Source organism: Littorina saxatilis, linkage group LG15, assembly GCF_037325665.1.
Source record: "Littorina saxatilis isolate snail1 linkage group LG15, US_GU_Lsax_2.0, whole genome shotgun sequence".
NCBI classification, from domain to species: Eukaryota; Metazoa; Mollusca; class Gastropoda; order Littorinimorpha; family Littorinidae; genus Littorina; species Littorina saxatilis.
Window position 1 is genome coordinate 38,535,375 of NC_090259.1, and position 17,500 is coordinate 38,552,874.

The following is a 17,500-nucleotide window of genomic DNA, read 5'->3' on the forward strand; positions in this document are numbered from 1 at the left end:
GGCTGTTTTGTTGTTGTAAAAAGTCCGTTTTGTGCAGGCCCACGTGCTCGATGAGATATTTAAAGATGACATGTTTTAAGGTGGTGGGTGAGGGGTAGCTGACATGTTTAGTGCACCGATGCTTTCTGTTTGCAGCCTTCGTTTCGTTCGTTTCGGTTCGTTTTCCTGTAACCGCTGCACGGCTGCCTTTGGCGGGACACTGCTAGCTGCAGACGTTGGAGCTGGGACCTGAGGAAGCTACGCTAACCGGCTAACCAGCAGACCGGCTAACCAGCGAACCGGCTAACCAGCAACCCGGCTAACCAGCGAACCGGCTAACCAGCAACCCGGCTAACCAGCATACCGGCTAACCAGCATACAGAAAGAAAGCTAAGTGCACCGTGTCTTACGCACCCCGTTGACCACCGTTGTCTTTTCTTATCTGTGATTTCATTGGAGTAGTGACAACGTGGGGTGTGTGACACCTGCACGAACTAGAGCTTTTCGAACAGAACATTCGCATTTAACTATATTTACACGGGTTCAGCGTGTTACTATAATTTTCTATATACTACTGGCACTTTGTCAGTGAACACTGGTTTTTTTACGTGTTGAGAACGTAAAAGGAACATATTTTGAGTGAAGGCTCGAGGGAGGTGGAGAGTTTATACATAAACAGGCGTCTGAAACTTATACTTTTGTTGACTCTATTTAATTGTATGACTGCGAGAGTGGATCGTGGTGTGGTTAGTTAATTAGTAGTAATTAACCGGTTCATAATCACCTTAAGTGATATATTGAAACGTGACAGGGGGGGAGAGAGGGAGGGGACGATTAGAGATGGAGAGAGAGGGAGGGGGGAGGGGAGAGGGGAGAGAGAGAGAGAGAGAGGATGGGGACAGGGAGGATAGAGAGAGAGAGAAAGTGTGCAAAGGCTTGTAATAGGTTATTTCCAGCAAGCTTCTTAATGACTTAACAGAAATAGCCTTTAGCTTTTATTTTCTTCGATTTGTTGAAGGTGGTCCATATTAGGGGACTCGCACATATTTTGAGATTTTGCTATTATTTTTTGTTTGCAGTAGAAACTCGGGGTCAACACTGCTAAAATGTAACAAATGCGGTCTTAGCTGTCATAATAGCAATTTGTGTGTGATAAAAGCTTTGGCTGTGGACAGAAACGAGTCCGTTTTAGGCGGCAAATTTAGAGTGAACGCTGCCAAAAGTGAAAACAAGTCGCGTAAGGCGAAAATACAACATTTAGTCAAGTAGCTGTCGAACTCACAGAATGAAACTGAACGCAATGCAACGCAGCAAGACCGTATACTCGTAGCATCGTCAGTCCACCGCTCATGGCAAAGGCAGTGAAATTGACAAGAAGAGCGGGGTAGTAGTTGTGCTGAGAAGGATAGCACGCTTTTCTGTACCTCTCTTCGTTTTAACTGTCAGAGCTTGTTTTTAATCCAAATATAACATATGTATATGTTTTTGGAATCAGAAAATGATGGAGAATAAGATGAACGTAAATTTGGATCGTTTTATGAAAAAAATATGTTTTTTACAATTTTCAGATTTTTAATGACCAAAGTCATTAATTAACTTTTAAGCCACCAAGCTGAAATGCAATACCGAAGTCCGGGCTTCGTCGGAGATTACTTGACCAAAATGTCAACCAATTTGGTTGAAAAATGAGAGCGTGACAGTGCCGCCTCAACTTTCAGGAAAAGCCGGATATGACGTCATCAAAGACATTTATCAAAAAAATGAAAAAAACGTCTGAGGATATCATACCCAGGAACTCTCATGTCAAATTTCATAAAGATCGGCCCAGTAGTTTAGTCTGAATCGCTCTACACACACACACACACACACAGACAGACAGACACACACACACACACACACACACACACACACGCACATACACCACGACCCTCGTCTCGATTCCCCCCTCTATGTTAAAACATTTAGTCAAAACTTGACTAAATGTAAAAAGAGAAAAAGCCTAACGGTTTTGAGATTTGTGTTTCTGAAACTGTTTTGACATGTGCAAGTTATCCAGAGAGGGTGATACAGCGAATAAAACTTTTTTGAGCGCTCAAGCGCCGTTAGTTTGTCAGAACAGGAGGTGGTCCATATTAGGAGCCGGTCCATATTAGGAGCCCTTCCCCAAGGTAGGCCTAATGCAGTGTGACATGATGGAACCCTTGAAATAAGCTTGACCTGTAAATGTAAACATCACACACAATTGTATATGCTAAGTAAAGTGTTAATGACTGTGAAACTAGCAATGCAAGATCACATCACTCAGCATGTTTCGAGAGCCAAGTGTTGGTGTTGTAACGCAACAGAATGTAACATAACGCTAGAAACCAGTTAAGCCCAGGTCCCACTGTGACGAATTTTGACGGCGAACAATGACGATTTGGGATTCGTGGAGAAAATCGCCGAGATCGTTGTGGTTCGTATTACTTCGTTCTTGTTCGGCCGATTTTTCGCAATCATTCGTGGCAAACATCGTTGTGGCAAAATCGCAGTAACTCGTTATGGTTCGCCAAAATATTCGTGATAGTGTGACCTTAGCTTTACGTTTGCACATCTTTTGCTGTACGACTGTCTGGTACAAAGCAACAACATTTTTATTGTTAAATTGCTGAACTTTATCACAATCAATCTTGAGATTTTCCATTTTGATAAAGTCTATACTCAGGTGTGATGCAGAAAAAAAAAACCTCTAAGACGCACACACACGCGCGAAAAAACAAACAAACACTCACACACACACACACCCACACATACACACACTCACGTACACACACACAGACACACACACAAACAGACGCGCAGACGCACATATACAAACACTAACACGCACACACACGCGCGCACACACACACACGCGCGCACAAACAAACACACACATACACACACACACACACACACACACACACACACACACACTCACACACACACACACACACACTCACACACACACACACACACACACACTCACACATACACACACACACACACACACCCACATACTCACACACACACACACACACACTCACTCATACACACACACACACACACACACACACACACACACACACACACACACACACACACCGTCACCAACATCGGGCGGCCCGTCAAAAAGAACTAACCAATGTATCAGTCTTGACGACGTACAACTCGGGGGAGAACACACAGTTGACCCAGACCAAGAAACAACGAGAACGTATAAGCAACAACTTGTGTTCTTGTTTTCTTTGTATTACCTTCTTAACCGACTCATAACAGTCGGTTTCTTCATTTCTCAATAAATTATTCTATTCTGATCAAAAGGCATTTTTCCGAAACCATGTAATTTTCCTACTTTGAGAAATAAAAAAGCTTGTGACCATAATCTTCCACGGTTCTTGTTGGAATGCCCGTGATTTCTCAAAAAATTTAAACCTCACTCAGTCGACAAGCATTGATCTTCCATATTTGACATCATGCGGGCACATAACTGTACTATTTATGTGTGGCCTTTTCATTGTAGTTATACACAATGATGAGTGAATCAGACGCAGCACAGTTGACGTACTTCGGGAAATTCGCTTTGACACACTCACCCCACTTATCTTCATTCTACGTACAAGTTAGTAAGCATATTGTATTGAGGTCTAACGAATGACGTCTCACAACGTGCGTGGTTGTCCTTGGCGGTCAAGAAAGCCGCCGCCATCATTGAGCAGACGACACTTCTAGACCGCCAATATGTTTTGTGCGCATCACGTGCTCCACATAAATCGGCCGGAAAGGAAGCAATTGGGAAACCTGGATATGTTGCTTGTAACCACAGGCACATGGCATTGTAAAGGAAGGACATGAAAAGCAAAGGCTTCGCAATTGTAGGATGCAAGTAGCAAGGTCGGTGGAGGGGGGGGGGGGGAGGGGGATGAGGCGGGGAGGATGTGAGGAGGGCGGAGGAGGGGCTTACTAGGGGTATTTCAGTGATTACATGCTAGTTTCCAATAAAACAATTGTGTTTGTCATGGAAGTGACCTTGCATTTTGAATAGGCCAACCCGGCTCAACTTACTATTGAAACAGACGAGGCTAATCGAAAGAACAAACAAAGAACAAAGAACCCCCCCCCCCCCATCCACCCCCCCCAAACAAAAATAACAACAACAAAAACAACAAAAACAATTCACTCCGTGTGTGACACTACAGTACTGAAAAAGTGACAGTACTGACGTAACGAAGATCGAAATCTATCGCGGGCGGGTATAACGTCATTGGTATAATTATAGTGCTGTCTATTAGTTCTATCAAAAAGAAAGACGAAAATGACAGCTGTTGAGTAAAATGTAGGCCTAAGAACCGGTGAATGCAATTCAACTGTTTCCTTCCCGGGCGTAGCTATATCTAAAATTTGCGGCTGACGAATTCTCGTCTCCCTTTCGGAATTTCCCGTTTGTATTTCTCAGATAAATCATTTAACATGGTTGTCCTTTTAGAAGGGAGACTGCATTTGTCGGAAATTGGTGACATAGTGTGTGACTATCAATGTTAACTGCTGTTATTATTTTTAACTCGCCTTTCTGATACTATGAACCACTGGAGCGTCTTCGGGAAGAGACGCGTTGCTTACAACGCGGCATACTAAGTTTATACCATTTGCATTTGAATTTATCCCTGGCTTGTTCCAGGTGTGAGATGACATGGATAAACCCTTCCAAAGTCTAAACGTCATGGGTGTTGTTCGTTTCTTTCATTATTTTGTTTTTGTTTTGTTTTAAAATAACATTGAACATTAGATACACACCAATACCGACTTTATATTGATCGAGGAAGCTTGACTTCCAAACACCAGTACAAACTTTGTTGTGAAAACAATCGCGAAGATTACTTTATTGAAACATTTTTAAACATAAGCGTCCACTCTGTTTACTAGAAAATTACAGACAACACAGATCAGAAACATCTATAGTACACTTCTAAACACCAGTACCTACTCTGTTTATTAGAAAGATACAGACGACACAGATCAGAAACATCTATAGTACACTTCTAAACACCAGTACCTACTCTGTTTATTAGAAAGATACAGACGACACAACTCATCTGTACATCTATAGTACACTTCTAAACACCAGTACCTACTCTGTTTATTAGAAAGATACAGACGACACAACTCATCTGTACATCTATAGTACACTTCTAAACACCAGTACCTACTCTGTTTATTAGAAAGATACAGACGACACAACTCATCTGTACATCTGTAGAATACTTTTAAACACCAGTACCGATTCTGTTCATGAGAAGAATGAAGACGACACAGCTCAGGAATATATGTTGTAAACTTGTAAACACCAGTACCGTTCTGTTCATGAGAAGAATGAAGACGACACAGCTCAGGAATAATTATATGTTGTAAACTTGTAAACACCAGTACCGTTCTGTTCATGAGAAGAATGAAGACGACACAGCTCAGGAATAATTATATGTTGTAAACTTGTAAACACCAGTACCGTTCTGTTCATGAGAAGAATGAAGACGACACAGATCAGGAATAATTATATGTTGTAAACTTTTAAACACCAGTACCGATTCTGTTCATGAGAAGAATGAAGACGACACAGCTCAGGAATAATTATATGTTGTAAACTTGTAAACACTAGTACCGTTCTGTTCACGAGAACAAAGAAGACGACACAGCTCAGGAATATATGTTGTAAACTTGTAAACTCCAGTACCGTTCTGTTCATGAGAAGAATGAAGACGACACAGCTCAGGAATATATGTTGTAAACTTGTAAACACCAGTACCGTTCTGTTCATGAGAAGAATGAAGACGACACAGCTCAGGAATATATGTTGTAAACTTGTAAACACCAGTACCGTTCTGTTCATGAGAAGAATGAAGACGACACAGCTCAGGAATATATGTTGTAAACTTGTAAACACCAGTACCGTTCTGTTCATGAGAAGAATGAAGACGACACAGCTCAGGAATATATGTTGTAAACTTGTAAACACCAGTACCGTTCTGTTCATGAGAAGAATGAAGACGACACAGCTCAGGAATATATGTTGTAAACTTGTAAACACCAGTACCGTTCTGTTCATGAGAAGAAAGAAGACGACACAGCTCAGGAATATATGTTGTAAACTTGTAAACACCAGTACCGTTCTGTTCATGAGAAGAATGAAGACGACACAGCTCAGGAATATATGTTGTAAACTTGTAAACACCAGTACCGTTCTGTTCATGAGAAGAAAGAAGACGACACAGCTCAGGAATATATGTTGTAAACTTGTAAACACCAGTACCGTTCTGTTCATGAGAAGAATGAAGACGACACAGCTCAGGAATATATGTTGTAAACTTGTAAACACCAGTACCGTTCTGTTCATGAGAAGAATGAAGAAGACACAGCTCAGGAAAATTTGTTGTAAACTTTTAAACATCAGTACCGACTCTGTTCATGAGAAGAATGAAGACAACACAGCTCATGAGATTGGCGCAGATCATGACACACAGGAACAGCTTGTCGAGGCGAACAGTTAACTCTTTCCAGTAATCACCGACATTCTCGGACAAATTCTCGTTCGTGCAGCGAGATGATTCGCTGGCCGTGGTTTGGGACGTCACTTCCTCAATACTGACGCTTTTCGGCGCTGGGATAGTGTCGTTGTTCGCCCTCTCTACAGGTTGGGACGAGTCAGAGTGTGTAGGCTGCGCTGGATCATAGTCAATAGTTGAAGACGTTTGGGAATGGCCACCATTCATTTTGCCGTGCAAGAGCGAAAGGGTCGGACAGGAGAGACAGCTGGAAGGATACTGTAGACTGTCAGAATCGTCCTTCGATGCTTCCGGCGACTCATGGTTTTCTGTGTCACTCAGCCGTGACCGCTGCAACAACTGTGAAGCATTGAGGCAAGGGTCACGACCATTAGTGTTGGAGCAAAGGTCATGACCTCTACCATTATAGCAAACGCCACGACCTGTACCGCTGCTGCAAGGGTTACGACCCCCAGCGCTAGGGCAAAAGTCACAACCTCTATCAATGAAGCAAAGGTCACGATCTCTATCCCTGGGACTAAGGTCACGGTCACGACCTCTTGACCTGGGACTGAGGTCATGGCCACGACCTCTGCTGGCCAAGTTGACAGTGACGGCGCAGACGGCAGTGGAGCAGAGGCTGAGGGCCATGTGCACCATGACGTAGAGACTGAACAGACACGTGGAGTCCGAGTTCTGCGGCAGCGTGTCGTTGATGAAGGACACGAAGACGGCCAGCGAGAGGAATGACGTCACACTGACCGTCATCTTCTCGCCGGACTCAGTGGGCAGCACGTAGACCAGGCAGTTGAGGAAGGACAGTAGCGTCATGGGCACGATGATGTTGACGACGTAGAAGAGCGGCTTTCGCTGCAGGCGGACCCTGAAGCTGAGGACCCAGAAGCCGGAGGGACGGAGGACGTACTCGTGGTCAGTGCCAACCAGCCGCAGCTCGGGGTGGGACTCTGTCTGGTCCATCCAGATCCACACGGGGTCAGCGAAAGTGCCGTTGAGGACGGTGATGGGCAGAGACCAGGTCATCAGGTCCACGGAACACGTCTGGACGTCGAAGGGGAAGTAGGTGATGTCCACCGTGCAGTACGTGTCGAACTTGCCTCCTGGGAACCATGACATCTGAAACAGCACACACCAGACTTCTGAGGAGCTGATGACGACGATGATGATGATGATGATGATGATGATGATGATGATGATGTTGACGATGATGATGATGATGATCATGATGATGATGATGATGATACTGATGATGATACTGATGATGATACTGATGATGATGATGATGATGATGATGATGATGATGATGATGATGATGATGATGATGCATGAATGTTTATGTGAAGTTATTCAAACTTATTTGAAATATGTTGAAAATAGAACATGCACAATGTATCTTTAACAATAGAAGTTACTGTAACAACACACTTGTAAGGAACATCATAGTGACTCCAAATCTACAAACTACAGACTTGTAAGGAGCATGTGACTCTGAAACTACACACAACAGACTTGTAAGAAACATGTGACTCTGAAACTACACACAACAGACTTGTAAGAAACATGTGACTCTGAAAGTACACACAATAGACTTGTGAGGAGCACGTGACTCTGAAACTACACACAACAGACTTGTAAGAAACATGTGACTCTGAAAGTACACACAATAGACTTGTAAGGAGCATGTGACTCTGAAACTACACACAACAGACTTGTAAGAAACATGTGACTCTGAAAGTACACACAACAGACTTGTAAGGAACTTGTGACTCTGAAAGTACACACAATAGACTTGTAAGAAACATGTGACTCTGAAACTACAAACAAAAGATTTGTAAGGAACTTGTGACTCTGAAACTACACACAATACACTTGTAAAGAAACATGTGCCTTCGCGAAGATTTCACGAAGTCTTTTTTTTACCGAAAACTCAATACTAAAAGCTTCGAGTAGCCAGTTTCGTGAAGTATTCTTCGCGTAGTCGATTTCTCCCAGTTTAGGACAGGCTTTAATGGAGCCCGAAGTCGACATCGCGAAGTCTTTTTACCGAAAACTCAGCGCTAGAGCTCCGTGCGGCCAGCTTCGCGAAGTATACTTCGAGAAGTCGACTTCGGCCTGTTAATTTGAGGCTTGCTACTATGCAGTAAATACTGAATGCTTACTCGTCCGTCGTGTCGAACCTGGACGTTAGTTGTTTGGTCCCTCAAGGCGCTGATGTCGCCCACTGTGTTAAAGATGACCAGATCGGGCCGCCATACTTTGTGTACCGGGAGGTACACTGCCGTGATGTTGTTGAAGTCTGAAGAGTTCCATGTCAGCAACTGGTCAAACCTGACAAAAAAAGGAAAAAAAGCAAGAATGAAACAAACAAAAACAAGTCGCGTGAAGCGATAAATAAATATTTAGTCAGTCGTTATTATGAGTTATTTCTAATATGCTGACTGTTAGCAAATGATAACAGGCATGTCGAGAAAAAAGATATCAAGCATGAGCCTTTTAGGCGAATGCTGATATCGTTTGTGAGACATGACTGTTATCATTTGCTAACAGTCAGCATATTAGGAATAACGGTTTTATTACCGTTTAATTCGACCAAAACAAATTTTGAAGCGACCCCGCGAATTAGACAGAACAGCCGCAATGGGAACTTGAGCGCTCCTACGTACCTGATTATGCCTGTCAGTCAAAGAATTCTCGTGACCTGGGTCAGCCAATCAGAGTAATACTCCTGACGTGATGAATATTCACAGATCAAATGCGTTTGACACACAACAATCTCACAAGATAAACCATGTTGAACATGCGTTTCGGTTGCTTCGCTTTTTCTTGTTGAATAGAGAGCGACATATTTAGAACCCACTCCAGACGGATGGGAAATGACGTAAAGATACATTTGACGTAACGCGAGTGACGCAATTTCTCTTAATTTTCCGAACTAAGGTAATTTAGATTTCGAGTGAGCGGGTCGGCATTTCACACTCAGAGGATGAGCGGTACCTTGCTGTTCCGTAAAGCACCCACCGACAAAACTCGCTTTTCGGTATCTTTTTTAGATAAAGAGAGTATTATCTGACAGCATTTGAAGTGTCATTCTGTAGAATAAATCACGCTGATATTGTTGATTTAAATGTTTACTTTGTCTTGTAAATGTTTAGCTTGATAAACAAAACGGGTCCCTGCCTGAACGTTATAACATTTAACAGGTCACCTAGATTCTGTCCTGATTGGTCAAAAAGCCATATGGCCATAATGGGGCACTGAATTGGTAATAATAAACTATAATTAGATCAATAACCAAAAGAACAGTCATCGCCAAGACTAGCTTCAGACCCAATGACCGAGGCGGGTCACGCTCGTCTCCGCGAAGCATGCGACCGTAGTACTTACTGAACCTATTTTCTTCCATTTTGAGTAGGCCAACTCAACTTACTATTGAAACAGACGAGGCTAATCGAAAGAACAAACAAAGAACAAAGATCCTCCCCCCCCATCCACCCCTCCCCCCAAACAAAAATAACAACAACAAAAACAACAAAAACAATTCACTCCGTGTGTGACACTGAAAAAGTGACGGTACTCACGTAACGAAGATCGATATCTGTCGCGGGCGGGTATAACGTCATTGGTATAATTATAGTGCTGTCTATTAGTTCTATCAAAAAGAAAGACGAAAATGGCAGCTGTTGAGTAAAATGTAGGCCAAAGAACCGGTGAATGCAATTCAACTGTTTCCTTTCCGGGCGTAGCTATAGCTGGCGGTGAGGCGGATCTAAAATTTGCGGGTGACGAATTCTCGTCTCCCTTTCGGAATTTCCCGTTTGTATTTCTCAGATAAATCATTTAACATGGTTGTCCTTTTAGAAGGGAAACTGCATTTGTCGGAAATTGGTGACATAGTGTGTGACTATCAATGTTAACTGCTGTTATTATTTTTAACTCGCCTTTCTGATACTATGAACCACTGGCTTACCACGCGGCATACTAAGTTTATATCATTTGCATTTGAATTTATCCCTGGCTTGTTCCAGGTGTGAGATGACATGGATAACCCCTTCCAAAGTCTAAACTTCATGGGTGTTGTTCGTTTCTTTCATTATTTTGTTTTTGTTTTGTTTCAAAATAACATTGAACATTAGATACACACCAATACCGACTTTATATTGATCGAGGAAGCTTGACTTCCAAACACCAGTACAAACTTTATTGTGAAAACAATCGCGAAGATTACTTTATTGAAACATTTTTAAACATAAGCGTCCACTCTGTTTACTAGAAAAATACAGACAACACAGATCAGAAACATCTATAGTACACGTCTAAACACCAGTACCTACTCTGTTTATTAGACAGACTTATACAGACGACACAACTCATCTGTACATCTATAGTACACTTCTAAACACCAGTACCTACTCTGTTTATTAGAAAGACTTATACAGACGACACAACTCATCTGTACATCTGTAGAATACTTTTAAACTCCAGTACCGATTCTGTTCATGAGAAGAAAGAAGACGACACAGCTCAGGAATATATGTTGTAAACTTGTAAACACCAGTACCGTTCTGTTCATGAGAAGAAAGAAGACGACACAGCTCAGGAATATATGTTGTAAACTTGTAAACACCAGTACCGTTCTGTTCATGAGAAGAAAGAAGACGACACAGCTCAGGAATATATGTTGTAAACTTGTAAACACCAGTACCGTTCTGTTCATGAGAAGAAAGAAGACGACACAGCTCAGGAATATATGTTGTAAACTTGTAAACACCAGTACCGTTCTGTTCATGAGAAGAATGAAGACGACACAGCTCAGAAATATATGTTGTAAACTTGTAAACACCAGTACCGTTCTGTTCATGAGAAGAAAGAAGACGACACAGCTCAGGAATATATGTTGTAAACTTGTAAACACCAGTACCGTTCTGTTCATGAGAAGAAAGAAGACGACACAGCTCAGGAATATATGTTGTAAACTTGTAAACATCAGTACCGATTCTGTTCATGAGAAGAAAGAAGACGACACAGCTCAGGAATATATGTTGTAAACTTGTAAACATCAGTACCGATTCTGTTTATGAGAAGAAAGAAGACGACACAGCTCAGGAAAATATGTTGTAAACTTTTAAACATCAGTACCGACTCTGTTCATGAGAAGAATGAAGACAACACAGCTCATGAGATTGGCGCAGATCATGACACACAGGAACAGCTTGTCGAGGCGAACAGTTAACTCTTTCCAGTAATCACCGACATTCTCGGACAAGTTCTCGTTCGTGCAGCGAGATGATTCGCTGGCCGTGGTTTGGGACGTCACTTCCTCAATACTGACGCTTTTTGGCGCTGGGATAGTGTCGTTGTTCGCCCCCTCTACAGGTTGGGACGAGCCAGAGTGTGTAGGCTGCGCTGGATCATAGTCAATAGATGAAGACGTTTGGGAATGGCCACCATTCATTTTGCCGTGCAAGAGCGAAAGGGTCGGACAGGAGAGACAGCTGGAAGGATACTGTAGACTGTCAGAATCGTCCTTCGATGCTTCCGGCGACTCATGGTTTTCTGTGTCACTCAGCCGTGACCGCTGCAACAACTGTGAAGCATTGAGGCAAGGGTCACGACCATTAGTGTTGGAGCAAAGGTCATGACCTCTACCATTATAGCAAACGCCACGACCTGTACCGCTGCTGCAAGGGTTACGACCCCCAGTGCTAGGGCAAAAGTCACAACCTCTATCAATGAAGCAAAGGTCACGATCTCTATCCCTGGGACTAAGGTCACGGTCACGACCTCTTGACCTGGGACTGAGGTCATGGCCACGACCTCTGCTGGCCAAGTTGACAGTGACGGCGCAGACGGCAGTGGAGCAGAGGCTGAGGGCCATGTGCACCATGACGTAGAGACTGAACAGACACGTGGAGTCCGAGTTCTGCGGCAGCGTGTCGTTGATGAAGGACACGAAGACGGCCAGCGAGAGGAATGACGTCACACTGACCGTCATCTTCTCGCCGGACTCAGTGGGCAGCACGTAGACCAGGCAGTTGAGGAAGGACAGTAGCGTCATGGGCACGATGATGTTGACGACGTAGAAGAGCGGCTTTCGCTGCAGGCGGACCGTAAAGATCAGGACCCAGAAGCCAGAGGGACGGAGGACGTACTCGTGGTCAGTGCCAACCAGCCGCAGCTCGGGGTGGGACTCTGTCTGGTCCATCATGCTCCACACGGGGTCAGCGAAAGTGCCGTTGAGGACGGTGATGGGCAGAGACCAGGTCATCAGGTCCACGGAACACGTCTGGACGTCGAAGGGGAAGTAGGTGATGTCCACCGTGCAGTACGTGTCGAACTTGCCTCCTGGGAACCACGACATCTGAAACAGCACACGACAGACTTCTGAGGAGCTGGTGACGCTGATGATAATGATGATGATGATGACGATGATGATGATGTTGACGACGATGATGATGATGATGATGATGATGATGATGATGATGATGATGATGATGATGATGATGATGATGATGACGACGACGACGACGATGATGATGATGATGATGATGATGATGATGATGATGATGATGATGATGATGATGATGATGATGATGATGCATGCATGCATGCATGTTTATGTGAAGTTATTCAAACATATTTGAAATATGTTGAAAATAGAACATGCACAATATATCTTTAACAATGGAAGTAACTGTAACAACAGACTTGTAAGGAGCACGTGAGTCTGAAACTACACACAACAGATTTGTAAGGAACTTGTGACTCTAAAACTACATGTACACACAATACACTTGTAAAGAAACATGTGCCTTCGCGAAGATTTCACGAAGACTTTTTTTGCCGAAAACTCAATACTAAAGCTTCGAGCAGCCAGTTTCGCGAAGTATCCTTCGCGTAGTCGACTTCTCCCAGTTTAGGACAGGCTTTAATGGAGCCCGAAGTCGACATCGCGAAGTCTTTTTACCGAAAACTCAGCGCTAGAGCTCCGTGCGGCCAGCTTCGCGAAGTATACTTCGAGAAGTCGACTTCGCCCTGTTAATTTGAGGCTTGCTACTATGCAGTAAATACTGAATGCTTACTCGTCCGTCGTGTCGAACCTGGACGTTAGTTGTTTGGTCATTCAAGGCGCTTATGTCGCCCACTGTGTTAAAGATGACCAATTCGGGCCGCCATACTTTGTGTGCAGGGAGGTACACTGTCGTGATGTTGTTGAAGTTTGAAGAGTTCCACGTCAGCAGCTGGTCAAACCTGACAAAAAATGAAAACAAAGCAAGACTGAAACAAGAAAAACAAGTCGCGTGAAGCAAAAAAAACCCCAAAACATTTAGTCAGTCGTTATTAAACTATAAATAGATCAATAACCAAAAAAAAACCCAGTCATCGCCGAGACTAGCTTCAGATAGTCTGGCTAGCCCAATGACCGAGGCCGGTCACGCTCGTCTCCGCGAAGCATGCGACCGTAGTATTTACTGAACCTATTTTCTTTCATTCTGAGCACATTTTTAGAGTAAACATAACATATCTATCTATTTTTGAATTCAGGAGTAGATTAAGATTACAATGCGATCATGTTTTAATCTGTATCAGAAAATTCGATTTCAATGACAACTTTCATGAGCAAACTAATTAACACATTTTTAAGCTTCCAAGCTGAAATGCAATCCCATTGTCCAGACTTTGTCGGAGTTTGCTTGACCAAAATGTCAATCAATTTGGTTGAAAAATGAGGGCGTGACAGTGTGGCCTCAACTTTCACTAAAAGCCGGATATGACGTCATCAAAGATATTTATCGAAAAGATGGAAAAAAAAGGATCTGGGGATATCATACCCAGAAACTCTCCTGTAAAGTTTTATGAAGATCGGTCCAGTAGTTTTCTCGGAATCGTTCCACACGCACACACATACACACACACACACATACACCACCACCCTCGTCTCGATTCCCTGTCTATGTTAAAATATCTAGTCAAAACTTGACTAAATGTAAAAAGCAAGTCATCGTTGAATTTGGGCATAACTCGATTATTGGCGATTTTGATGTTGTTGAGTTTTAGACTAAGTAAATCAGTCTCCGTGAAAATATTCTCTTAGATACGATTGACAATTCATGATTTAACATTCGTTTACCTTTCTATCTACTAAACCAGGAACGAATATTAACACTATTTCATAATACAAAATAATCAGTTTTGTCTTTCTCACGAGTTACGCCAAAATTCCACGCACGACAATGACGATTTATACTTCTCGACGTTTGATTTTGTACGCGCAAGGATACATGCGTAGATATTCTCTTTGAAACAGACACAGGGGCACATAGACACAAGCGCATACACCACAACAAGTCCAAGCAACTGTTCATGTTTTTATGCGTTCCGTCGTGGACAAAAAGGGTGTAACACCGTCCGCCTGAGAGGAGAAAATGGCACCATCTTTGACTCGTTTTCGTACTGAGTATTGGACCGTTCTCCTTGCAACCTCTGTATTATTAGTAAGAGGGCCGGGTAGCTCAGTGGGTAGAGCACTGGACTTGTGATCCTAAGGTCACAGGTTCGAATTCGGGCCGGGACGGACACGGGTCAACTTTATGTGAAGACTCAGAGACGGTATCCATGCCCCACCTCCGTGTCAACACAGTGGCACGTAAAAGACCTCGGTCATTCTGCCATAAGTGGAGGTGGCTGATTACACCTAAACACGCCTGGGTAACGCGACCATTGTTATTGCTAGCTTTCCGCTCGGAGGAAGCAATGCGAATGTTCCCCATCCTGAACTCAGGTCAAAAATGAGTTACTTCCCTTCGGGTCTCATTCTATCCCTGACAGGATGCCTTTGTTTTCCCGGCTTCTCTGGAGAGGAAATCGATTTTTTTTAAACATATTTAGATCTTTTCGTAATGAGTTATGGATATAAGCAGATTCGCGATCGTCGATAATGATTTTTCATGGTGTTGTGTAATTTTTAAATTACAAAGGAATTGATATGTAAGACAGTTTCAAGCGAGCTATCTTTCGCGGATGTATTTACTGTGCTAACAACTCTAAAATGTTACGTAATAATCAACTTTGGCTTCGGCGCGCGCCGGAGCAGACGATTTTTTCTGTAACCAGTTGAGAGTGATGCAACCATATATATCACGGTCTCCTTCCGACAGCAGTCTCAAAATTGCGACTTGTTTTGACCTTAGAACGATGTCTTTATCATAACTGTGAAGAACATAACGGAGATCACTGTCGAAGTTGGCCAATCTGCAATCATTTTCGTCTCGCGAACACTGATCTCAAATTTAGATCAGTGCTCGCGAAAAAACATATGGAAGATAACTCGATCTGTATTCTTGTTTTGATAGATTCGCGCAATAACTCAGCATGCTGTCAGAGAGAAACTGGCGATAGCCGTGGACGGATGATTATCAGAATGAATGTTCCCAGCATTGGGATAATAGAGTAAAAGAAATGGGAATGAAGATGTATGGAAATGGCCACCATTCATTTTGACGTACACGAGCGAAAGAGCGAATGTTCCCAGCATTGGGATAATAGAGTGAATGAAATGGGAATGAAGATGTATGGGAATGGCCACCATTTATTTTGACGTACACGAGCGAAAGAGCGAATTTTCCCAGCATTGGGATAACAGAGTAAATGAAATGGAAATGAAAGAAATTATCAGCCAACATACCAATGGACAGTAAACCACGCGAAGCTCAGGAAGGTTTGGAGTCTCATGTCGAGAGCGATGACAGTCTTGAGACCGAGGGAGACCGACACGTTGACAGGATCAGCAGGATTGAGCACAGGACGAACCACAGGATCGTAGTCCTTCAGGAGCACTTCGCGAATCAAGTACCTCTCGTCCGTAGGAGTCGGACAGCTTCCGGTTCGGTGGACGATGGATAGTAGAACGAGGTATTGTGCGAAATGTAAGCGGCTGAATCGTTGTCTGTTCATGTTTTTCTACTTTGATTTTTGTGTTTTTGTTTCTGTGCTTCTTTTTCGTAATGCGTCTTAGTTGATTTAAAATCGTGTTCTTCTTCTGTGCCGTTTGTTTTGTTCTTACTTTTGGGTTGGCTTTGCCGTTTTTTTTGTGTAAATCCTTGTTTGCCTTTTAACAAAGATCTTAAAGCTTCTTTTGTGTGTTTTATTTGCTTGCCCTTTCTATCTATCTTTCTTTTTTTCTTCTTTTTCTTTTCGTTCTCTCTTCCTGTCTTCGTGCTTTTTTCGCTTCCTTTCTTTCTCTCTATATTGCTTGCTTCTTCCTTTTTTCAGCGACGAGAAGACAAGGCAAATTGGCTTTTACAAAAAAAGTACAACCAAATTAATCGAAATGCAATTTTAAGTACAAAAGATCAGTACGGTAGATAATTCTTCTTTGGCACCCTCTTGTAAATCTGTGAGCAGCCTGCTGTTACGTTGTTTTATCTTATTGCTGCTGTCCTGTACACTTTAGATAAATTCAGTTTTGTTCAACAAACCAAAGACAGTTTTGTTCGGCAAACCCAAAACGGTGTTTTTCGACAAACCAAAGACGTGAGCGTTTCATATTGTAATTGACGACTGTATTGCCTAAAACAAATCGTACACTTTATTGTTTTGTTCGGCAAACCAAAGACAGTTTTGTTCGGCAAACCAAAAACGGTGTTTTTCGGCAAACCAAAGACGTGAGCGTTACATATTGCAATTGACGACTGTATTGCCTAAAACAAATCGTACACTATAAGATTTTTCTCCATCGCGCAGCTTTTTATTATTGGCAGAAGATGCGACAAAAAAGCGGAAAAAAAAAGAGCGGCAAACAAATAATTCTTTCTACCTCAGGTGAAAATGTAAAGGCAGTATTTCAGAACTGCGTTGCTTTTATCAAGTAGCAGGTGTTTGTCTTTCCGTTTTTATGATGCTTTTTTCCTTTTAGCGCACTGCGACCAAAAAACCACTGCGACCAAAACAAA

General features: G+C 42.8%; 2 protein-coding genes across 2 annotated transcripts; both read right to left on the reverse strand.

Annotated features, from left to right (window-relative positions):
• Positions 1 to 5,908: 5,908 nt before the first annotated feature.
• Positions 5,909 to 9,954, reverse strand: LOC138948019 (neuronal acetylcholine receptor subunit alpha-3-like). Its single transcript, XM_070319546.1, has 3 exons — positions 9,887 to 9,954; positions 8,711 to 8,879; positions 5,909 to 7,667 (listed from the first exon to the last, which is right to left on the reverse strand). Exons 1-3 carry the CDS (start codon positions 9,952 to 9,954, stop codon positions 6,432 to 6,434), a joined length of 1,473 nt encoding a protein of 490 aa, XP_070175647.1. The 3' UTR covers positions 5,909 to 6,431.
• Positions 9,955 to 11,509: 1,555 nt separating this feature from the next.
• On the reverse strand, positions 11,510 to 13,988 carry LOC138949279 (neuronal acetylcholine receptor subunit alpha-3-like). The gene is made up of 2 exons (XM_070321071.1): positions 13,631 to 13,988; positions 11,510 to 12,909 (listed from the first exon to the last, which is right to left on the reverse strand). The coding sequence occupies exon 2, from the start codon at positions 12,907 to 12,909 to the stop codon at positions 11,674 to 11,676; it is 1,236 nt and encodes a 411-aa protein (XP_070177172.1). The 5' UTR covers positions 13,631 to 13,988; the 3' UTR covers positions 11,510 to 11,673.
• Positions 13,989 to 17,500: the final 3,512 nt, after the last annotated feature.

Bases quoted from the DNA above. Each gene is read 5' to 3' on its own strand.
- LOC138948019 (XM_070319546.1), bottom strand. From the start codon at position 9,954: ATGGAAGAAAATAGGTTCAGTAAGTACTACGGTCGCATGCTTCGCGGA. The intron at 8,880-9,886 runs GTCATTGGGTCT...TTTTTTTGTCAG, and splicing joins GACGAGCGTGACCCGCCTCG to GTTTGACCAGTTGCTGACAT. The intron at 7,668-8,710 runs GTAAGCATTCAG...GTGCTGTTTCAG, and splicing joins AGGTTCGACACGACGGACGA to ATGTCATGGTTCCCAGGAGG.
- LOC138949279 (XM_070321071.1), bottom strand. From the start codon at position 12,909: ATGTCGTGGTTCCCAGGAGGCAAGTTCGACACGTACTGCACGGTGGAC.